Here is a 20,480-nt window from a genome sequence, read left to right on the forward strand (position 1 = left end):
TATTTCACACCATATGTTTTGCATTTTCATGCACTAGTAATTCCCTGGAATTGCGTTTCCTAGTTAGAGTGCATGAAAATGCACTCTACTGTTATCCGAATTATTCTTAATATTATTACAGTGCATGAAAATGCACTCTACTGTTCTTCCTAGGCAACTTCTTCTTCTTATTATTATTATTCCGCTTACCACTTTTTCTAGACGCAATTTCTCTTGAACAGTTTAACTTAGAAACTTCATTCAAACTTTGTAACGTAGGTCTTCAAACAGATCGGGTTGCTATATCTTTTCAACTTTGAAACTTTTATAGTTTTTAAACTATTAAAGAAAAACTTTTTAAAAATCCCCATAGACTTAACATTGCCGATTATGACATCATAATACGGCCATTAAGCAATTAGAATCCTATGGCAGGTGTTCAGGCCACCTGGGGCCTCATTACAGAAAGAATCCTAACTGCTCATCCTAACTTAAGTTAGGAAACCAAAGATAGGACAAATCCTAACTTCCTATTACAGAAGCAGTGCCTAACATTATGTCCGTTTCTTATCTTATCTGTGGCTTCCTATCTTATCTTTATTTATGAAATCCTAAATGTTCTATCAATCTGATTTTTCGACGGCTATCAACAGTTTATGTCTTTTTCTGCACTTAGAATGTGCTCGAGACTGATAGAACGCATAACTGTAACGACAAATGAGCCTAAACGTTAACGTTAAAGCTTTAACGAAAAAGTTAAACGAAACAGCAAGCTAAGGTCATGGCTGGTCCAGATAAGAAGAGGAGGGCTTTTAATTTCAGCCAAGACGAGTTGGAGGCATTAGTTCAGGCGGTGGAAGACAGGAAAACTGTATTGTTCGGAAAATTTTCAATGACCGTAACGGCGCAGTCTAAAGACAGACACTGGAAAGAGGTGGCGGACTCTGTCTCAGCGGTTTGTGGGATGCTGAGGACGGTGGAGAGTACTAAGAAAAAGTGGTCTTCTCTAGCAAGTGATGCTAAGATCAGGGGGGTCTTACAAAGGAGGGACCAAGCAAAGACGGGGGCTGGTTTGCCCGAAGTGAAGCCCCTAACCTCACTGGAGGAGAAGATCCTGGCCGTCATGGGTCAAGTTTACACCGAAGGTAAGTTGATTTCAGCACTAGCTTCCATCGCAAATTAGCCAGCTGCTAGTGCTACGATGTAACGATGATAATCTAAAATGTAGCAGCGTAGCAGCTACCTGCTAGTGCCAGCGCTACCGATAACTGGCTTGGAGGAGTGGCTACATAGTAACCCTAGAATAGGGCCACCAGAAGCTACATGTTACTTGTGTCGAACCAGACAAAATACAGTCTATGTAGGCCTATGTAGACCGCAAAAGAAAAGCCAACGCTGACAACTCCCTAACGTGAAATCATTTGTGTATCATAGGCATTGCAACCGGCACGGAGGTGGGACTGGATGAGCTGTGTGAGCAGAAAAGTGGCGAGGTGTGTCAGTCGACATCGTCTGACCCTGAGTCGAGAAGGGTCATATTAACGCTGATGGATTCAGAGTGTGACACTATGAATCTGCCACCAGCAATGGTCATCCCATCACCTGGTAAGTCGAATTCAACGTTGATGGTAATTTAAAATAAATAGGCTATGAGGTGCATTTTCACAATGATGCTGTCTCAACTGTAGGCTACTCCTTAAGAACAGTTGAGGTATATAATGTCCCGTTTAGTCTATGCGGTTCACTGAAAGGTGCCTATAGGTTCTGAATCTAAGATTCACAGTTTTTGATTCTTCTCTACAGCTAAAAAGAAGAAGCACATAGGCCTACAAGAGGAGCTTCTGGAGTTGGAGAAGGAGAAGCTGTGGGTAATGAGAGAAAAGGTCAATATTGATAAGGAGAGACTGCAATTGGAAAAAGAAAAATTCGAATTCATGAAGGAGTATGTAAAAAATCGAGGGAACAACATTGTTGATCTCTCTGAACTATAAAAAAACCACACTTATTTATTTAATATTGTCAAAAATAAATATTTTAAATCAAAACTGCAATGTTTTGTCTTTAATTATCTTGTAAAATAATGTGCAATTAAGTTGTTTCTGGCGGTTCTGCCAGTCTGTGCACCATCATGTAGGCCTATGCCATCATGGCCTTCCTCCTCATCTTCAACCGGGATGTTTTCAGGGTCCGGGAGATTAGCCATCCTGCATATGTTGTGCAGCACAGCAGTGGCCTTTACAAACATCACCACTCTCTCAGGGGAATACTGAAGATATCCCCCACTCTTATCATGGCATCTCCATCTACAACAACATAAATTAACCAGCAGTGCACCAATTAACCAGTTAGTTTGTATTGCCATCATGGTAACATGCTTTACTTTTTGGTATGATGTTATAGTCCATATTAATATTAAATAATATTAAACTTATACATTTGCTACATTGCTTTTGAAATGTATAGTTTAACACTAGCTTCTTCTTCAGGGTTACTACACACTCCTTATCTACACTATTGAATGCAACAAAGCAGTATGTCTCACCTTCCTTTCCATATACCATAAAGCCTCTCCTGATGGCTACGGCACCTTTTGTGTGCCACATTATACTTCCTCTCTGCCTCTGTCTGCTCATTCATGACTGGTGTCATTAGGTAGGGTTTCAAGGGGTATCCCGAGTCTCCCAAAAGCCATCCACTTGCCCTGCCCTCTCTCAGGTAAGCATTGATATCACTGTAAATGGGCACATATGCATTTGTTTTAGCAAAACTGCTAAAAATGATTAGCTAAGTTAGCTAAGTAACATGGTTAGCATAGTTAGCATGTTAGCATGCTAGTTAGCATTTTTTAGCAAAACTGCTAAAAATGATTAGCTAAGTTACCTAAGTCACATGGTTAGCATAGTTAGCATGCTAGCATATTAGCATGCTACTTAGCATTTTTAACAAAACTGCTAAAAATGATTAGCTAAGTTAGCTAAGTAACATGGTTAGCATAGTTAGCATGCTAACATGTTAGCATGTTAACATGCTAGTTAGCATTTGTAGCAAAACTGCTAAAAATGATTAGCTAGGTTAACTAAGTAACATGGTTAACATAGTTAGCATGCTAGCATGCTAGCATGTTAGCATGTTAGTTAGCATTTTTGCAAAAATGCTAAAAATGATTAGCTAAGTTAGCTAAGTAACATGGTTAGCATAGTTAGCATGCTAACATGTTAGCATGCTAGTTAGCATTTGTAGCAAAACTGCTAAAAATGATTAGCTAGGTTAACTAAGTAACATGGTTAGCGTAGTTAGCATGCTAGCATAGCTACCACGCTAGTTAGCATTTTTAGCAAAACTGTTAAAATGATTAGCTAGGTTAGCTAAGTAACATGGTTAGCATAGTTAACATGTTAGTTAGCATAGTTAGCATAACTGCTAAAATAATTAGCTAAGTTAGCTAAGTAACATGGTTAACATAGTTAGCATGCTAACATTGTTAGCATAGTTAGCATGTTTAATAAAACTGCTAGAAAATGTTAGTTAAGTTAGCTAAGTAACATGGTTAGTCTGCTAGCACTGCTATAAAACATTAGCTAAGTAGCATGGTTAACAGAATTAAAAATCTTAGCATAACTGCTAGCAAACATTAGAGCCGTTCCAACTTTCAGTTATCGTCAAATATCTACCTATGCACAGCCATTAAACTATTTGAATATCAACATTCATTCAACTTCCAGTCTGTCAGCAACTTTTAAACTATTTACCTTCAACTTTTAAATGGTCTACTTTTAAACTATCATTAAACTATCTATTAAACTAGCTGTCTATCAACAACTTTTAAACTATCTACTGTCTATCAACAACTTTTAAACTATCTACATTCAACTTTTAAACAGTCTACTTTTAAACTATCAACTTTTATTAAGCTATGCAACCACCATGTCTATCCTAGCATCACCGTAGTAACCATCTCTTTATTATCTGTTTTAACTATACATGATATTTTACATCACAACTTTAGCATTTTCATGCACTGGTAATTCCTTGGAATTGCATTTCTAGTTAGAGTGCATGAAAATGCACTCTACTGTTATCCGAATTATTCTTAATTACAGTGCATGAAAATGCACTGTACTGTTCTTCCTAGGCTTCTTCTTATTAGAGTGCATGAAAATGCACTCTACTGTTATCCGAATTATTCTTATTAGAGTGCATGAAAATGCACTCTATTGTTATCCGATTTATTACAGTGCATGAAAATGCACTGTACTGTACTTCCAAGGCTTCTTCTTATTACAGTGCATGAAAATGCACTGTACTGTTCTTCCTAGGCATTTTATTCTTATTACAGTGCATGAAAATGCACTGTACTGTTCTTCCTAGGCTTCTTATTACAGTGCATGAAAATGCACTGTACTGTTCTTCCTAGGCTTCTTATTCTTCTTCTTCTAACGCAATTAATGCAGCTTCAACCGCTTAACGTAGAAACTTCATTCAAACTATGTTACGTAGGTCTTACTTAGGACATGGGTGCTTTGTATTTTTCAGCTTTGTAACTTTTATACTTTTTAAACTATTAATTAAAAACTGTTCAAAATTTCCCCATAGACTTAACATGGGCTGATGACATCACAATAGAGCCGTTAAGCAATTAGAATCCTATGGCAGGTGTTCGGGCCAGCTGCATCAACTGCCAGTTTTAGGCTTTAAGCATACAAACTGGCCCTATTAAGACTACACATCCTGTTCAACTGCTTCCTCTGCCAAAAACTGTTTCAAAATAAAAGTCCTCACTACAATATTTCACTGTTAAACAATTTAACCCTTTAAACTACTGAACTTTTATCTGTTCAGCCATTGTAACTGTTACTTGTCATCAACTATGACTCCTACCCACTGTAGCTAGTTAGCTAAGATAGCTAAGTCACATGGTTAGCATAGTTAGCATGCTAACATGTTAGCATGCTAGTTAGCATTTTTTACAAAACTGCTAAAAATGATTAGCTAAGTTAGCTAAGTCACATGGTTAGCATAGTTAGCATGCTAACATGTTAGCATGCTAGTTAGCATTTTTTGCAAAACTGCTAAAAATGATTAGCTAAGTTAGCTAAGTCATATGGTTAGCATAGTTAGCATGCTAGCATGTTAGCATGCTAGTTAGCATTTTTTAGCAAAACTGCTAAAATTGATTAGCTAAGTTAGCTAAGTCACATGGTTAGCATGTTAGCATGTTAGCATGCTAGTTAGCATTACTGTTAAAAATGATAAGCGAAGTTAGCTAAGTCACATGGTTAACATAATTAGCATGTTAGCATGTTAATTAGCATAGTTATCATAACTAATAAAAATTATTAGCTAGGTTAGCTAAGTCATATGGTTAGCATAGTTAACATTTTAATATTGTTAGCATGCTAGTTAGCATAGTTACTTGGTTACCATTATTATCTTTAACATAGTTAGCATAACTACTAGCAAACATTGGAGCCATTCCAACTGTTAGTTATCGTCAACTATCTGCCTAAATAATTTAACCATTTCAATTATCAACCTATTTAACTGTTCAGTCATTCCAACTATAGTAAACCTTATCTACCAAGCAAATAATTTAACCATATGAACTCATCATATTTTTGCATTTTCATGCACTGTATTTCCTTCAGGAAATGCTTTTCTAGTTCTTATTCTTCTTCTTCTTCTAACGCGCTTAATACAGCTTCAACCGTTTAACGTAGAAACTTCATTCAAACTGCGTTGCGTAGGTCTTACTTATGACATGGGTGCTATGTATTTTTCATCTTTGTAACTTTTATACTTTTTAAACTATTAATTAAAAACTAATCAAAATTTCCCCATTGACTTAACATTATGATTATGACATCACAATACAGCCGTTAAGCAATTAGAATCCTATGGCAGGTGTTCGGGCCACTTGGATCAACTGCCAGTTTCAGGCTTTAAGCATACAAACTGGCCCTATTAAGACTACACATCCTGTTCAACTGCTTCCTCTGCCAAAAACTGTTTCAAAATAAAAGTCCTCACTACAATATTTCACTGTTAAACAATTTAACCCTTAAAACTACTGAACTTTTTAACTGTTCAGCCATTGTAACTGTTACTTGTCATCAACTATGACTCCTACCCACTGTAGCTAGTTAGCATGGTTAGCATAGTTAGCATGTTAGCATGCTAGCATGTTAGCATGCTAGTTAGCATTTTTAGCAAAACTGCTAAAAATGATTAGCTAAGTTAGCTAAGTCACATGGTTAGCATAGTTAGCATGCTAGCATGTTAGCATGCTAGTTAGCATTTTTTGTAAAACTGCTAAAAATGATTAGCTAAGTTAGCTAAGTCACATGGTTAGCATAGTTAGCATGCTAACATGTTAGCATGCTAGTTAGCATTTTTTGCAAAACTGCTAAAAATGATTAGCTAAGTTAGCTAAGTCACATGGTTAGCATAGTTAGCATGCTAGCATGTTAGCATGCTAGTTAGCATTTTTTGCAAAACTGCTAAAAATGATTAGCGAAGTTAGCTAAGTCACATGGTTAACATAATTAGCATGTTAGCATGCTAATTAGCATAGTTATCATAACTAATAAAAATGATTAGCTAGGTTAGCTTAGTCATATGGTTAACATAGTTAACATTTTAACATTGTTAGCATGCTAGTTAGCATAGTTACTTGGTTAGCATTATTATCTTTAACATAGTTATCATAACTACTAGCAAACATTGGAGCCATTCCAACTGTTAGTTATCGTCAACTATCTGCCTAAATAATTTAACCATTTCAATTATCAACCTATTTAACTGTTCAGTCATTCCAACTATAGTAAACCTTATCTACCAAGCAAATAATTTAACCATATGAACTCATCATATTTTTGCATTTTCATGCACTGTATTTCCTTCAGGAAATGCTTTTCTAGTTCTTCTTCTTCTTCTTCTTCTAACGCGTTTAATGCAGCTTCAACCGTTTAACGTAGAAACTTCATTCAAACTTTGTTACGTAGGTCTTAGTTAGGACAAGAGTGCTATGTATTTTTCATCTTTGTAACTTTTATACTTTTTAAACTATTAATTAAAAACTATCAAAATTTCCCCATTGACTTAACATTAGATTATGACATCACAATACGGCAGTTAAGCATTTAGAATCCTATGGCAGGTGTTCGGGCCACCTGGACCAACTGCCATTCTCAGGCTTTAAGCATACAAACTGGCCCTATTAAGACTACACATCCTGTTCAAGTGCTTCCTCTGCCAAAAACTGTTTCAAAATAAAAGTCCTCACTACAATATTTCACTGTTAAACAATTTAACCCTTTAAACTACTGAACTTTTTAACTGTTCAGCCATTGTAACTGTTACTTGTCATAAACTATGACTCCTACCCACTGTAGCTAGTTAGCTAAGTAACTTGGTTAGCATAGTTAGCATGTTAGCATGCTAGTTAGCATTTTTAGCAAAACTACTAAAAATGATTAGCTAAGTTAGCTAAGTCACATGGTTAACACAATTAGCATGTTAGCATGCTAATTAGCATAGTTATCATAACTAATAAAAATTATTAGCTAGGTTAGCTAAGTCATATGGTTAGCATAGTTAACATTTTAATATTGTTAGCATGCTAGTTAGCATATTTACTTGGTTACCATTATTATCTTTAACATAGTTAGCATAACTACTAGCAAACATTGGAGCCATTCCAACTGTTAGTTATCGTCAACTATCTGCCTAAATAATTTAACCATTTCAATTATCAACCTATTTAACTGTTCAGTCATTCCAACTATAGTAAACCTTATCTACCAAGCAAATAATTTAACCATATGAACTCATCATATTTTTGCATTTTCATGCACTGTATTTCCTTCAGGAAATGCTTTTCTAGTTATTATTCTTCTTCTAACGCAGCTAATGCAGCTTCAACCGTTTAACGTAGAAACTTCATTCAAACTATGTTACGTAGGTCTTACTTAGGACATGTGAGCTTTGTATTTTTCAACTTTGTTTCCCCATTGACTTAACATTATGATTATGACATCACAATACGGCCGTTAAGCAATTAGAATCCTATGGCAGGTGTTCGGGCCAGCTGCATCAACTGCCAGTCTCAGGCTTTAAGCATACAAACTGGTCCTATTAAGACTACACATCCTGTTCAACTGCTTCCTTTGCCAAAAACTGTTTCAAAATAAAAGTCCTCACTACAATACGTCACTGTTAAACAATTTAACCCTTTAAACTACTGAACTTTTGAACTGTTCAGCCATTGTAACTGTTACTTGTCATCAACTATGACTCCTACCCACTGTAGCTAGTTAGCATAGTTAGCATGCTAGCATGTTAGCATGCTAGTTAGCATTTTTTGTAAAACTGCTAAAAATAATTAGCTAAGTTAGCTAAGTCACATGGTTAGCATAGTTAGCATGCTAGCATACTAGTTAGCATTTTTTGCAAAATTGCTAAAAATGATTAGCTAAGTTAGCTAAGTCACATGGTTAGCATAGTTAGCATGCTAACATGTTAGCATGCTAACATGTTAGCATGCTAGTTAGCATTTTTTTCAAAACTGCTAAAAATGATTAGCTAAGTTAGCTAAGTCACATGGTTAGCATAGTTAGCATGTTAGCATGCTAGTTAGCATTTTTTGCAAAACTGCTAAAAATGATTAGCTAAGTTAGCTAAGTCATATGGTTAGCATAGTTAGCATGCTAGCATGTTAACATGCTAGTTAGCATTTTTTAGCAAAACTGCTAAAAATGATTAGCTAAGTTAGCTAAGTCACATGGTTAGCATGCTAGCATGTTAGCATGCTAGTTAGCATTACTATTAAAAATGATTAGCGAAGTTAGCTAAGTCACATGGTTAACATAATTAGCATGTTAGCATGCTAATTAGCATAGTTATCATAACTAATAAAAATTATTAGCTAGGTTAGCTAAGTCATATGGTTAGCATAGTTAACATTTTAATATTGTTAGCATGCTAGTTACCATATTTACTTGGTTACCATTATTATCTTTAACATAGTTAGCATAACTACTAGCAAACATTGGAGCCATTCCAACTGTTAGTTATCGTCAACTATCTGCCTAAATAATTTAACCATTTCAATTATCAACCTATTTAACTGTTCAGTCATTCCAACTATAGTAAACCTTATCTACCAAGCAATTTAACCATATGAACTCATCATATTTTTGCATTTTCATGCACTATATTTCCTTCAGGAAATGCTTTTCTAGTTATTATTCTTCTTCTAACGCAGCTAATGCAGCTTCAACCGTTTAACGTAGAAACTTCATTTAAACTATGTTACGTAGGTCTTACTTAGGACATGTGAGCTTTGTATTTTTCAACTTTGTTTCCCCATTGACTTAACATTATGATTATGACATCACAATACGGCCGTTAAGCAATTAGAATCCTATGGCAGGTGTTCGGGCCAGCTGCATCAACTGCCAGTCTCAGGCTTTAAGCATACAAACTGGTCCTATTAAGACTACACATCCTGTTCAACTGCTTCCTTTGCCAAAAACTGTTTCAAAATAAAAGTCCTCACTACAATACTTCACTGTTAAACAATTTAACCCTTTAAACTACTGAACTTTTTAACTGTTCAGCCATTGTAACTGTTACTTGTCATCAACTAATTAGCTAAGTTAGCTAAGTAACTTGGTTAGCATAGCTAGCATGCTAGCATGTTAGCATGCTAGTTAGCATGCTAGTTAGCATTTTTAGCAAAACTACTAAAAATGATTAGCTAAGTTAGCTAAGTCACATGGTTAGCATAGTTAGCATGCTAGCATGTTAACATGCTAGTTAGCATTTTTAGCAAAACTGCTAAAAATGATTAGCTAAGTTAGCTAAGTCACATGGTTAGCATAGTTAGCATGTTAGCATGCTATAATGTTAGCATGCTAGTTAGCATTTTTATCAAAACTGCTAAAAATGATTAGCTAAGTTAGCTAAGTCACGTGGTTAGCATAGTTAGCATGCTAACATGTTAGCATGCTAGTTAGACTTTTTAGCAAAACTGCTAAAAATGATTAGCTAAGTTAGCTAAGTAATGTGGTTAGCATAGTTAGCATGTTAGCATGCTAATTAACATAGTTATCATAACTAATAAAAATGATTAACTAGGTTAGATAAGTCATATGGTTAGCATAGTTAACATTTTAACATTGTTAGCATGCTAGTTAGCATAACTACTAAAAATGAAAACATTAGCTAAGTTAACTAAGTTATGTATTATCCACCTATTTAACCGTTCAATCATTCCAACTATATTAAACCTTATCTACCATACAAATCATTTAACCATATAAACTATCCACCTATTTAACTGTTCAGTCACTCCAACTATATTAAACCTCATCTACCTAGCAACCAATATAGTTTGTTTTTACTCTGTATGATATTTTACATCATATTTTTTGCATTTTCATGCACTGTATTTCCTTCAGGAAATGCTTTTCTAGTTCTTATTATTCTGCTTCTTCTTCAACACATTTTGTGCGTTTAATGCGGCTTCAACCGTTTAACTTAGAAACTCCATTCAAACTGCGTTGCGTAGGTCTTACTTATGTGACTTCAGCTATGTATTTTTCAACTTTCTAACTTTTATACTTTTTAAACTATTAATTAAAAACTACTAAAATTTTCTAGGCCACCTAGATCAACTGTCAGTTTTTCAGGCTTTAAGCATACAGTCTCATTCTATGCTATAAGCCTGAGAAACTATTCAGTCATTCCAACTATATTAAACCTCATCTATCTAGCAAATAGTTTAACCTTTTAAACTATCCACCTATTTAACTGTTCAGTCATTCCAACTATATGCTATCCACCTATTTAACTGTTCAGTCATTCCAACTATATTAAACCTCATCTACCTAGTTCAGTCATTCCAACTATATTAAACATCATCTACCTAGCAAATAATTTAACCTTTTAAACCATCCACCTATTTAACTGTTCAGTCATTCCAACTATATTAAAACTCATCTACCTAGCAAATAATGTATATGTAGTTGGAATGACTGAACTAGGTAGATGAGGTTTAATATAGTTGGAATGACTGAACAGTTAAATAGGTGGATAGTTTAAAAGGTTTAATTATTTGCTAGGTAGATGAGGTTTAATATAGTTGGAATGACTGAACTAGGTAGATGAGGTTTAATATAGTTGGAATGACTGAACAGTTAATTAGGTGGATATTTTAAAAGGTTAAACTATTTGCTGCACTGCTGCTATTATAAATTGTTAATTTCGGGAACTGTTTGAGGCTTCCATTAGCCGCCATTGTTGAAAAAAAAAAATGGAACATTAGCGTCAATGGAGTTGTCGCAACTCTACCTTTATATGGCTCTGGGTTGAATTCGTTTACAACAACGATGGCTGCCACTGGAGAATTGAGATGTGTAGATTCTGCTATCAGGTCTGTTCTAAAAGATATCGACAGCGAATTAATTTTAAAAGAGGAACAGAGTAACGGGATCAAGGCATTTGTTGATAAGAAAGATGTTTTTTGCCTAAGCAACTGAAATGGGCATCACGGCGATGCAACTCGGCGTGCACGACGAGGTGGATATAGAGCATCACAGTCCCGCCCACAGAAGTTTCCGGAAGTAAGAATTCAATGCAATTTCTCCATTGACAATTCGGGTATAAGCCATAAAAACTTAACTGCGCAGGGTAGACTCAAAACCAGCTACGGCTGTACTAAGCGATTGTGTATGCTCATATAGACGTCAAAAGTTCACGGGGCACTAACCTCGTTTTGAGATAAATGTCTTTTATTCGCGATGTCTTGGATAAGTACTTCATTACCCACAATCCTGAACAATCCCACAATCCCACAGTGATGCCTCTGATTGGTGGAAAGGCCGTTTAGTCATAGTTTGAAACTTGAATCAGCGAAAATTATTGACAAGATGGCGGAGTCTTTTACTGCCTATGGCGAAAATCTTAATGGAGAAATTGCATTGAATTCTTACTTCCGGAAACTCCTGTGGGCGGGACTGTGATGCTCTATACAATTTCTCCATTCACAACTGGGTATTAAAGTTGTGAATGGAGAAAGACGGTTAAAATCATAACCGTCCATGGTAGACTTAAAGAGGAGCTTGGCAACTATTTCAACATAATAAACCCGTTTAGAAATCATTTGGATGGTTAAATGACCTGTTCCGGTGAAAATGGTGACTTTCCCCGCTGCGTCTAGCGTCCACAGGCGGAAAACCAACCTTGCAACATTGAGACTACCGTCCCGGAAAAGAGAAGTGAGAAACAAGAAACTCGTTTTAAATCATGTTTTTTACCTTGTAACATCCACATAGTTCTGCCAAACTTATGCTAACGGTTCGCTAGCTTGTAAACAAATCCATGTGCTTTATCGTTACCTTTTCCCACAGTTTGAAATAGCATAATGCACAATTTCTCCAGCAGAGGGGGAAATCCTGCCAAGTTTCCCTTTAAAACTAGCTACAACATGACTAAGTGTTTGTACATGCTCATATAGACACCAAAAGTTAATGGGGCATCAACCTTGTTTTGAGAAAAAAACTTTTTATTCGCGATTTAACGGAAAAGTACTACACTATCCAAAATCCTAACATGTAAAAGTCAGTAAAAGCAGATCCCTTGATTGGTAGAGATCGCTGTTGCCATGGAAATGTTTATGCCACTGTTCCCATAGCTGTCATCTCAGTACTCGCTGGAATCAAGATGGATACCGAGGCTGGTCATCTTGAAAGTTGAATCAGAGAATGCCTAATAAGGGGAGAACCTTCAATCTCGGAACGCTTCCGGTGTGGTACTGCATCTAGGGGCGCTCGCGGGCGAGTCCAGAATGAATGGAGGTCTATAGAGCTGTACCCCTCAAAATCCACTTTTCTCGGGATATAATTTTTATTCAAGTAATTTGAATATTGTATTCGAAAGGGGAGGCAAAGACAATACACTTGGTTGAGTATTATATTTTTTAAAGTCACTTAATTGTTCTAAAAAGCCTTTTAAACGTGTCAATGACGTCATTCATTAGCATGATCATAGCATAGCATAGCATCAATGCTAGCGTGTTATGGGCAACAACGACCCAACCTGTAAGAAAACGAAAGGACATGACTCCCGGATTATTTAACTTTTGATTGATAATCCATATCCAAAATAAAATAAAATCTGAGGGTTTCAGTTGTTAAATAGGTGAAAACAATAAATGTAGCCATGTAGCTCCATAGGACCCCATGTATTTTGGACTCGCCCGCGATCGCCATCTAGGTGAACTCTGGTGAACTGCAGCCAAATTCGGTTTGTATGGGATTAATAGAGAGTGGGGAGGCTCTCCGTAGACGGGCTCTGGTTGAATTTACTCAATGGAAACGGCAGGAAGTTAGTCATCTTCTTGTGTGAGATTAAAATGGAAGCATGTTAAACTATCGTTAGGCTGCACATGTTCGAAATGTGTAAGTTTGAAAAGGCTCTTGGGATAGTTCCTTCCTTCACTCGGAAATTAGAATATGTACACAGCCTTGTACCTTTTGCCTTTTTTGCGTTTTTCTGTTAATTATTTTGCTCGAAATGATATGTTGTCTGATTTATAAGTCACATCGTGACTAAGGCAGGGGTCGGCAACCTTTTTTGCCTGGAGAGCCAATTTTACCATTTTTTTTTTTTTTATCTCAGAAGAGCCACATAAAGACGATTACAAAAAAAGTTTGGATATTTAACATACAGTTTAACATACAGTTACTTTCATTTAACAGAGGATTTTAAATAAATGTTCTACTCGTTTTAAAAGTAGGCCTAATGTGCAAGTAACTTGAAATGTAAAGTGGAATGACAGAAGTATAGGCCTTAGGCATCCCATGTACAGTATTGTAGGCTAAACACCACCCCCTATTTTTCCAGTGTCCTTGGGTATGCAAAGTAACATCATAGTTAACAACACAACACTCAATTTTCGTTGACATGTCATTGGCGAAATTGAACATTAGGCATACCAGAGATTAGATTTGGTGATGGCCTTGGAGTCTGGCTGGCTCATATTTAGTGAGGTGAAGTTTCATGCAAGAATTGAGGCTGTCACCATTTAAGGGCAACTCCACTCAAAACTGTCATAACGCCAACTAAATACCATGGCATTGTGTTGGCGTTATGGATGTGAAAGTTTTCCGCAAAATTGCCCTTAAACATGAGCGCAGGTTTGTCTTGCGTAAACAAACAAGGAAAAAATAAAAACATAAAAAGTATAACAAATAAAAACATAAAAAGAGTAAAAAGAATAAAAACGGAACAGTAAGAATAGAATGAAGGGCAGTTGAATATGGCTATGTATGAGAATAAATACAGTATGTACAAAAAGACTTTGCTTGCGGTGATAGCCTACAGTTAATGTGAATCGCAGACTAGCCTATAACCAAAGAATGTAAAGGAGATGATTTGCACCTCTGTTCACCAAATAAAGGACCTACTGCTAAAAAAAATCTAGAGGAAACACTGGGTTTATGTGAGATTCTGAGTCACTGTTTAGATCCAGATATAGCCTATGTAGGGCTACTGCTTTGGTCATGATGAATGAAACAAGTCCATATTCAACTATTAGGAATGGTAGTAATGGGCAGCTGATTATAATGGATGGCGGATGTAATTAAAAAGACAGGATGGTAAGAAAAGATAGGCCTATAGTAAAAACAATTTCTGCTCTTTAAAAAAAAAAAGATATACCAGCTATATATACACCATATCACCTCTGTCAAAAATGAGATAACGATGGTGAGTGAATGCTCTCTTGAAGCTACCACATTTGTTTTGTTTTTTGGAGTGTCTATTTACACCCCTGGTACGAATAGCTTTGGCCACACAGCTGAGCTATTCACACCTTGTGACATAACAACAAAAACACGTTGCTCACGTGCACAAAAAACATGACGGACATTCGTTTTTTCGTCAGCAGAAAGTTAAGAATTCTGAGAGGTTTCGGCACTAATATCTGTTCAAATTAAGTTTTAGATTGAAAAGTTGTGTTTTATTTTCGTAATCTTCGTTCAGTGAAGTTCTCAAAAGTTTTGATTGCAACAATTAGCTAGCTCACGCACCAGGGTGTAAATAGCATAATTTACTATATACAGCAGGGTACGAATAGCATCCACTTCTACTATACATCTAAGCATACCTTATTCAGAGCGTCTATTACACAGCTGAGCTATTCACACCCTGTGACATAACAACAAAAACATGTTGCTCTTTTTATTTTTTATTATAACATTGTGTGATCAATATGCCAGAGTAAATGCACAGGGGTGCAAATAGCATACACTGATATTTGTACCAGACGGGGTATTGATAGAACACATTGCTGTGTGCACCAGGGTACGAATAGCATACATTAATATTTGTACCAGACGGGGTATTAATAGAACACATTGCTGTGTGCACCAGAGTATGAATAGAATTCACTTCTAATTGCACCAGGGTACGAATAGCATACACTGCTAATTGTACCAAGGGTGCAAATAGCCTTACCCTTTGTAGCTTCTACATGCACTTTGTTTATCCATCTTGACGTGCTAACAGAGCCAAAGTGGGATGGGTGGGGCTTGTTATTGGGCCAGCCCACGAGCCCAGTGTCAGTAAAGAAAATGAACCAGTCGGCCACTAACTGTCCTTGCTTTTTAAATATTTTGTTTTCTAATTAAAATTGATTAAATTGAATTCTGTGGCCCACTGACTGGACTGGCCATCTGGCATACTGGTGATTTTCCCAGTGGGCCGATGCACTTTTGGGCCGAATTGCCGCTGTAATTATAATTTAGGCTATACAGTTTGTATGGGGTTTTTTTACTCATATGTAGGCTACATTTTACATACCACTAGCATGGCCCAATCAAATCTCTTAGGCCTAGGCTACTCTTTTTTTTTTTTTTGGCCGCGCCGGCCTTTAAAGAGCTGACAGTGGCCCATTGGTTCATTTTCCATAATAGCGCTAATACAATGCCGACTGTGACAACAAAATAATGCCTGCGTTCTGTTCCCAGAGCTATCTCTGTCTATGATCTGTAGCGTTTCTCAAACTATGAGCCTCCTCGACGAATAGATTGCTGGTCTATGGAGCCATGAATTTGAATTACGCCCGGCTGTCTGTTAATTTGCGGCACAATTGAATCATATCATAGAACCACGGACCGAAAGAAAAAGAAACAATGCATCTCTGTTAACCAAAAGCTATAGTTTTGCTAACATCTCCATTATTAACGTGAAATGTCACCATGCAGGGTAGGCCTATTGTCAAGCAGTGAAGTGATATGCAGGTAGCCAATGTTCACGTCACCTAGCCGAATTAGACAGAAGGCGAGCTCTACTTGCTCTGTATGTCCCTCCCAAACTGTGTTAAAATGGTGTGTTTATCAGCAAGAATTTAAAAAAATTCTGTGGGAAAGAACCCCTGGACCCTCACTTAGGCCAATATCCGCAATATTAATAAATATAGTAATAATAACAATGTCAATACAATATCAAATATCAATAATAAAAAATACCATAAATATACAAATCATAACTCTAAGAATGAATTCATTATTTAAGGGTAAACTGAACAGATAAGTCTTGAGACTCCTCTTGAAAGATCCAAAACTATCACAGGAACGCAGAAGGCATTTCATGACATAGAATGAATGCACACATATTTTAAGTGGACTGTCCCAGTCCAGCCCTGATATTTTACAATATGTTTTACAATCCAGGATCAGTTAATCCATTTTTCTTTTATGCCAATTTGGCAATTTAAGCAATTTGGGATTGGATCAACCTGATCCAGATACAACCTTTTCAGAATTACAAAATCCGGATATCTGTGTTTCTAACATATCACAATGACAATTTATCCAGATCAAAACCAATATTCGATTACATGATCCAATCCAATTTCAGGATCCTTTTTTCCCTTTGAACAACCCCTTTTCAACATTTGATCCAATCTGATAACCCTGGGCCCAGATATCAACTTCCTCTTAAGCGTGACTATCCCTAATGTTGGGAAATAAACCCTGTTATGGTGGAAACAAGATGAGCACAGGCTTGCGGCAAAATCATTTATATGCTCCTTTTTATTCACCCATCAGATAGAGATGTCAAGTATGTCAATATTTGTTGGATTTTGCCTAAATGATTTTGCAGAGATTTTTTTCTGTATTCCATTTTATCTCAATAAGGGGGGCAAGCAAGTAACCCCACCAAACTTGCATTTTATGTTGATATTAATGTAACCTATGAATAGTTCACAACAAATTCAACAGATTACAACCAATATAAGATAAACAGTAGTATATAATAGCCTAAATATGAATATAAAGTGTATAAATTCTAATGTTTTACCAACACTAATCTAAGAAGAAAATGGTAGATCCAGAAGCCTTTTCCCCAGCATGTTCTGAGGATATTTAGCACACATGCCACTTATGGAAAATCCAAAATTAGGCATGCTGCAACCAAGCTCTGCCTGATATAGCACACAGCACATTGCTGACTCAGACATACCAACACTGCTGCTGCGATTGCAGTACACACTTAGGGACACACACTTGCATACAGAAACATACACTCAACCTAACTTGCTTTTCCTAGTGTTCACAAATTTCCTATTTACATGAAATGGAAACTCAGACAGGAAACTCCAATATCCATGAAAAAGAATCACTATCATTTCTCATGGGACAATACAAAATACTAATAAGATTCTTCAACTCTTGATGGTCAATCTTTGCGCATCCATAGACTACAGTAAATAAAACATTAAAGGACAAAAAATTGTGGGAAAGTGAGAAAGAATGAATAACAATGATAAAAAAACAAACAGAACAGACAGGATTAAAAAAATGAGAAATAAAAAGAGGAAAAGAAAAAAGTATACTAGCCTAATATATAAAAGTGTATTGATATTTTTAGACCAATTGCAGTATGGCAGGTAGTATGGCTGTGAAACTGGATTCAAATATGTCTGCCCAGTTTCCTACAACTTCACCCAGTTATGATAAAATGTCATTCAATTCATATTCTGTGTGTTTTGTAAATCCAGTTCCACCACCCTGGGATCACAATGTAGAGGTTGAATTGGTTGTTCATTAGCAGAATGTTAGATATGGAGTGTGGTATATAGTGTATAGTTCATAAGGAGTATGGGCCTCAGACAGACAGGTGGTGCTCAAGCACTTGCCCGTTTGTCCTGTCTTGATACGTGCATTTATGCTTTTATTGGTGAAAGGTGGGAAAGAGTACTGTTCTCTAAATCACACTTTTGACACTCAAGTGAAACAGAAATATTATTAAAACATCTTAATACAGCCTGGGATGGGCCAAAAAATTAGTATTTGATTACAGGGTAATCAGACATGTTAGTCTACATGTTTCCCCCCGGAGCACTAACAGAGCTTTTTTTTTCTTGAAGACTTTTTTTGGTTCCCAACTAGATTTAACCTTAAGCTATTAAATAAGTTGCACCAATCTTTAACATTTAAAAAAAAAATGAATTAATCCTTGCCCCACTACTATGTTTATATTTTTAATATATTTTTATTTTTTTAATATTTTTAATTCTCAGCTGAGGTGGTTCAAACTGTCAAACAGAGACACTCTTGAGGCCAACATGCACAAGCAAACATACATGTAGAACTGTGTAGAATCAGTCACAGTGGCATATAAAACATTTTGTATTATTTTGGTCCTTGGCAACCATTGTTGCTGAATAACTACTTTTTATCTTTTATGTTCATTTTGTTTTGGTTTATTTTGTAAATATTCATTGCTTATTTTATTAGGCTATTGATTGAATTGACATTGTTGTTTATCATTGCTATTCTCCTTATTATAGTTTGACCAACATTTGAATCTGTTCCCTGTTAAATTTTAAATATTCTATTGTTTTTGTGTGTGTCGCTTTGGACAAAGGCGTCTGCCAAATCCCATAACCATGACCATAACCATATATATTCTATTGTATTACTATTCTTTTTTGTTTTACTTGTGATCTCGGCATCACCGAAAAAGACTGCTACTCCCAATGAATTTCTGAAAATTAAATAAAGGTTGAATAATTGACTGAATGAATAAATGAATGAAGCACACTAATGTAGTAGACAATATACTCACAACCAGTAACAAAGTGGGGTCAGGTGGTGATGCTGGACTAAGTTAGGGAAAACAAAAATGGCTAGAGCTACAGAAAAAGTTAGCAAATGTTCTTAATATTTGGACAGTGATACATTTTTCTTATTATGACCGCCGCGCAGCGAAGCGGCGGTCATATAGGTTTAGTCATGTCCAAATTTCAGTCAAGAATTCCCGGGACACTGTAAGACCGGGGTACACGAAACTTGGTGGGCATGTAACCCCACATGGATAGCATGGAACCATCGTTTTTCGTTTTGATCTGTAGCCCCCCCGCTGGACTGGACCCCTTGAAAGGAGGGTAGGGCAGACACAGTTTTCTGTGAACATCTCGAGAACTGTAGGGTTTAGGAGGACCATTTTTTTTTGTATGTTGATCTCAAGGGGCTATGTCAACCCATTCCATAACCACTCATTTCATGTATAGCGCCACCTAGTTAAACACAAAAAAGTAAAAATGAGGTGTTGTAATCGCAGGTATCTGTGACCTAACATAGTCAAAACTGCACAAAATTGGAAGTGTAGGATCATTATGACACCCTCTGAATGCATGCCAAGTTTTGTGAACTTTCATTCATGGGGGGCCTTACAATAAAATAATTTATGTGTACATTTAGTGACCGTACACCAACAAGGATTCCCAGGACACTGAAAGACCGGGGTACACGAAACTTGGTGGGCATGTAACCCCACATGGATAGCATGGAACCATCATTTTTCGTTTTGATCTGTAGCGGTGGGCTGCACTGGACCCCCCGAAAGGAGGGTAGGGCAGACACAGTTTTCTGTGAATATCTTGAGAACCGTAGGGCCTAGGATGACCAATTTTTTCCGTATGTTTGCCTCCAGGGGTCATCTTAACCCATTCCATGTGTACACATGTGCATAAACAGATACACACGGACACACATACATTCACAGTAATCATACGTATGACACATACTCACACAGTAGACATATGTACGCATGCATGCACATGCACAAACACAGGCACATACGCAGGCACACACACAAGCACACACACACACACACACACACACATAAACATGTACACGCACACATGCACACAAGAATTTCTCAGAATTATGAATAGGCAAGATGGGGGTGGGGTTGTATAAAATGAATTTTACATGTGAAATCTATGAACTAATCATGTTTTGGTACTTGTTGTCTAGCAGATACCAGTGAGAATTGAGTGTGGGGTTAGGTGCCTTGCTCAAGGGCACTTCAGCCGTGCCTACTGATCGGGGTTCGAACTGGCAACCCTCCGGTTCCAAGGACAACGCGCTGACCAGTAGGCCACGGCTACCCCCTATGGTAACGTGTGTTTAGGGAACACATATTAA

General features: G+C 36.7%; 1 protein-coding gene across 1 annotated transcript; it reads left to right on the forward strand.

Moving 5' to 3' along the window:
- The first annotated feature begins 760 nt into the window (after positions 1-760).
- LOC143125303 (nuclear apoptosis-inducing factor 1-like) lies at positions 761-1,970 on the forward strand. Its single transcript, XM_076286643.1, has 3 exons — positions 761-1,124; positions 1,414-1,584; positions 1,783-1,970. The coding sequence occupies exons 1-3, from the start codon at positions 761-763 to the stop codon at positions 1,968-1,970; spliced, it is 723 nt and encodes a 240-aa protein (XP_076142758.1).
- The last annotated feature ends 18,510 nt before the right edge of the window (positions 1,971-20,480 follow it).

The sequence above is a fragment of the Alosa pseudoharengus genome, unplaced genomic scaffold, assembly GCF_046254945.1.
Source record: "Alosa pseudoharengus isolate Yale_2024_CS ecotype anadromous, Long Island Sound unplaced genomic scaffold, YU_APseudo_1.1 YU_APseudo_1.1_scf_16, whole genome shotgun sequence".
Classification (NCBI taxonomy): domain Eukaryota; kingdom Metazoa; phylum Chordata; class Actinopteri; order Clupeiformes; family Clupeidae; genus Alosa; species Alosa pseudoharengus.